Source organism: Gastrolobium bilobum, unplaced genomic scaffold, assembly GCF_033153095.1.
Source record: "Gastrolobium bilobum isolate Gb01-03AN ecotype WA unplaced genomic scaffold, APGP_CSIRO_Gbil_v1 utg104705, whole genome shotgun sequence".
NCBI classification, from domain to species: Eukaryota; Viridiplantae; Streptophyta; class Magnoliopsida; order Fabales; family Fabaceae; genus Gastrolobium; species Gastrolobium bilobum.
Window position 1 is genome coordinate 11,891 of NW_026895551.1, and position 2,948 is coordinate 14,838.

At 36.5% G+C, this 2,948-nt stretch overlaps 1 protein-coding gene across 1 annotated transcript; it reads left to right on the forward strand.

Moving 5' to 3' along the window:
• On the forward strand, window positions 1–2,723 carry LOC133316133 (probable protein phosphatase 2C 27). The gene is made up of 4 exons (XM_061517848.1): window positions 1–174; window positions 969–1,166; window positions 1,411–1,622; window positions 2,162–2,723. Exons 1-4 carry the CDS (start codon window positions 1–3, stop codon window positions 2,721–2,723), a joined length of 1,146 nt encoding a protein of 381 aa, XP_061373832.1.
• The last annotated feature ends 225 nt before the right edge of the window (window positions 2,724–2,948 follow it).

A 2,948-nucleotide genomic window follows, 5' to 3' on the forward strand; every position in this document is an offset into this window, starting at 1 on the left:
ATGTGTGTGCAGGACGCTGATCAAGATGCCCAAGATATGAACAACATGGACAATACAAAAAAGTTATGGCCTTTGCATGGTGAGCTTTTGCTTACCCAGAAAGAGAATTTGGAAAAGGAATCTTCTTTGAGAACTTCAAGTGGCGACAGGATCAGTATTGAAAATTCATTTCCTGTAAGTATTGGGTTCCCTGCTCTTCTATCCTTACATGGTTTTTGTAGAAGCTCTTTAAATAAAACTCAATTATGTTTTTAGTTGGCATGGAAAGTGTTTTCCTCATCTTCTTTAGTTTTTATTTTTTTTCTTGTTCTTTTGTCAAGACATAGATTCTCTTCTAATGATTGTTTTGCATTTGACATTGATTTTCATCCGTGCACAGGGTTGTTGATCCTTCTCATTGTTGCTTTTTTATGTTTAAGACTTCCATTGAGGGTTGTTGAACTTTAATTTGATCTGAAATCATAATTGAGAACAGAGACAGTTGCTCTTTTCAATTCCAATATTCTGTTTAGCTCAACTTTTGTGTTGTTTGACAGTAGTTTTCAACTCAATCAGATTGCATTGCTGGCAATTAAATTTCCTTCCTTTATTATTGTATTCATCTTTTTATTTGATTGTTATGAGCATAATTTGTGGGTGTTCTCCTTAGTTATACCCTTATGGATATGACATCATGTTGTATCTTGTGTATTATCTGGGAGTCTGTCATTTCTCTCCCTTTTTTTTATTGAGTTTGGTTAGCATCTTTTTAAAGGGGACGAACTGGAACACTAGTAAAACTGTTCTTTCATGATTGAAAAGTCATGAGTTCATTTCCAGAAAACAGCCTCTTTGCAATTATGTTTCTATCCCACGATCGCTAGTCGGGTTTAACGGGGAGTGTTTTTTTTTGTTAGCATCTTCTTCTTCACTGCTTAGTACTACTACCATATCAACTCAACTCCCTTTTTCTACTGTGGCACATTTAGCTGGAAAGCATAGGTGAGGATGCAGTGGTTGCAGACAAGAAACAGAACCTGATGAATTATGTCCCTGATCTACGGTCGGGAGAGTGGTCTGATATTGGAGAACGCCCTTACATGGAGGATACTCACATATGCATTGGAGATTTGGCAAAAAAGTTTGATTGTAACATACACTCTGAGGAGGCTGTTTCCTTTTATGGGGTAAGCCATCTATCCCATTATGCTAATTGCCCTTTTGTCATGAATTTTAGTTTAACTCTTCTACAGATATTTTATTTTGTAATAATACATGTCTGCTTTAAACATTCTTGATCCATCACTATAAAAGGATACACATTTTAAAGTCTGACTTGACAAGATGTGAGTAAAATAATGACTCAAGAGGATGCACATCTTTTAATCATTTTGCATAGGATATGTAAAAGGAAAATTGTTTAATGTGAAGGTATTTGATGGACATGGAGGGAAGAGTGCTGCACAATTTGTCCGTGATCATCTGCCAAGAGTTATCGTTGAGGATGTTAACTTTCCTTTGGAACTAGAGAAGGTGGTCAAAAGGTCATTTTTGGAGACTGATGCAGCATTTGCAAAGACATCCTCTTGTGAATGTTCCCTTTCTTCTGGTACAACTGCGCTAACTGCATTTATATTTGGAAGGTGAGCACTTGTTTCCACTGGTCTTTGGTCTTAAGAACCGTGGGATGAATTTTCCCTCCCACATTTGTATGGTGACCTTTCCAAGTGGCACATTGACATTCAAGTGAAATGTGGTGTCTAATATCAACACTATCACTTTACTTTTTTGATTTATTCTTGTGTCTGTGCTCACTTTGTATCCCCTCTCTCCACTAATTGTTCTAAGTTGCAGAAATCTTAAGTCTTAGGGTGTTAGGTAACCAAATAATTATCGGAAATAACTGCTTTTCTTTTTAAAGCTTTTTCCGAAAGCTAAAAAATAAAATATCATTATGCCAAAATAAGCTAATCCAAACATGCATATCCTATCCTGTTTAATTGTTTTATTATAGCACCTATTTCAGTGTTGGATGGTTTTTTAATATGGGTAAATTATTTATAAACAAACCTTAAGGCATACGAAATTTCATGTAATGCAATAGATATACATGTTTGTTGCATCATTTTTTCTCATTTAATTGTTGCTCATATAGTATTTCCCTATTCAATCTTTTGTACAGGTCTCTACTTGTAGCCAATGCTGGAGATTGCCGAGCTGTCTTGTCCCGTCATGGAAGGGTTATAGACATGTCCCAAGATCATAAGCCAAACTGCACCAAAGAGAGGATGCGGATTGAGTCCCTTGGTGGATTCATTGATGATGGTTACCTGAATGGCCAGTTAGGTGTCACTCGTGCTCTAGGTGATTGGCACCTTGAAGGAATGAAGGAAATGAGTGAAAGAGGAGGACCACTAAGTGCTGAACCTGAATTTAAATTGATTACATTGACCAAAGAAGATGAATTCTTGATAATTGCCAGTGATGGAATCTGGGATGTTTTTAGTAGCCAAAATGCTGTAGATTTTGCTCGAAGGAGACTTCAAGAGCACAATGATGAGAAAAAATGTTGCAAGGAAATGGTACAGGAAGCAATCAAGAGGGGATCAACAGATAACTTGACAGTTTTGATGGTATGTTTTAACTCAGATCCACCACCACCTGTGGTTGTAAAAAGAACAAGAGTAAGGAGAAACATATCTGCTGAGGGACTTGAGAATCTGAAATGCCTGCTAGAAGGATAGAACATTTTTGTATGTAAAAGAAATGGTGGGGTGATTTTATAGAGCTGTAGTTATGTATAGTTATTCATCCATCACACAGAAAAAACCAAGTGATGATTGGCCTTGACCCTGCATTATGAAGATTGAGAAAGAACTATGCGATGTGACAAAATTCGAATAAAATTTACATCGCTATAATTGTTTTTCCCGTTGTGATAGTGCAACTGATTGAAGGAGAAAATTAAC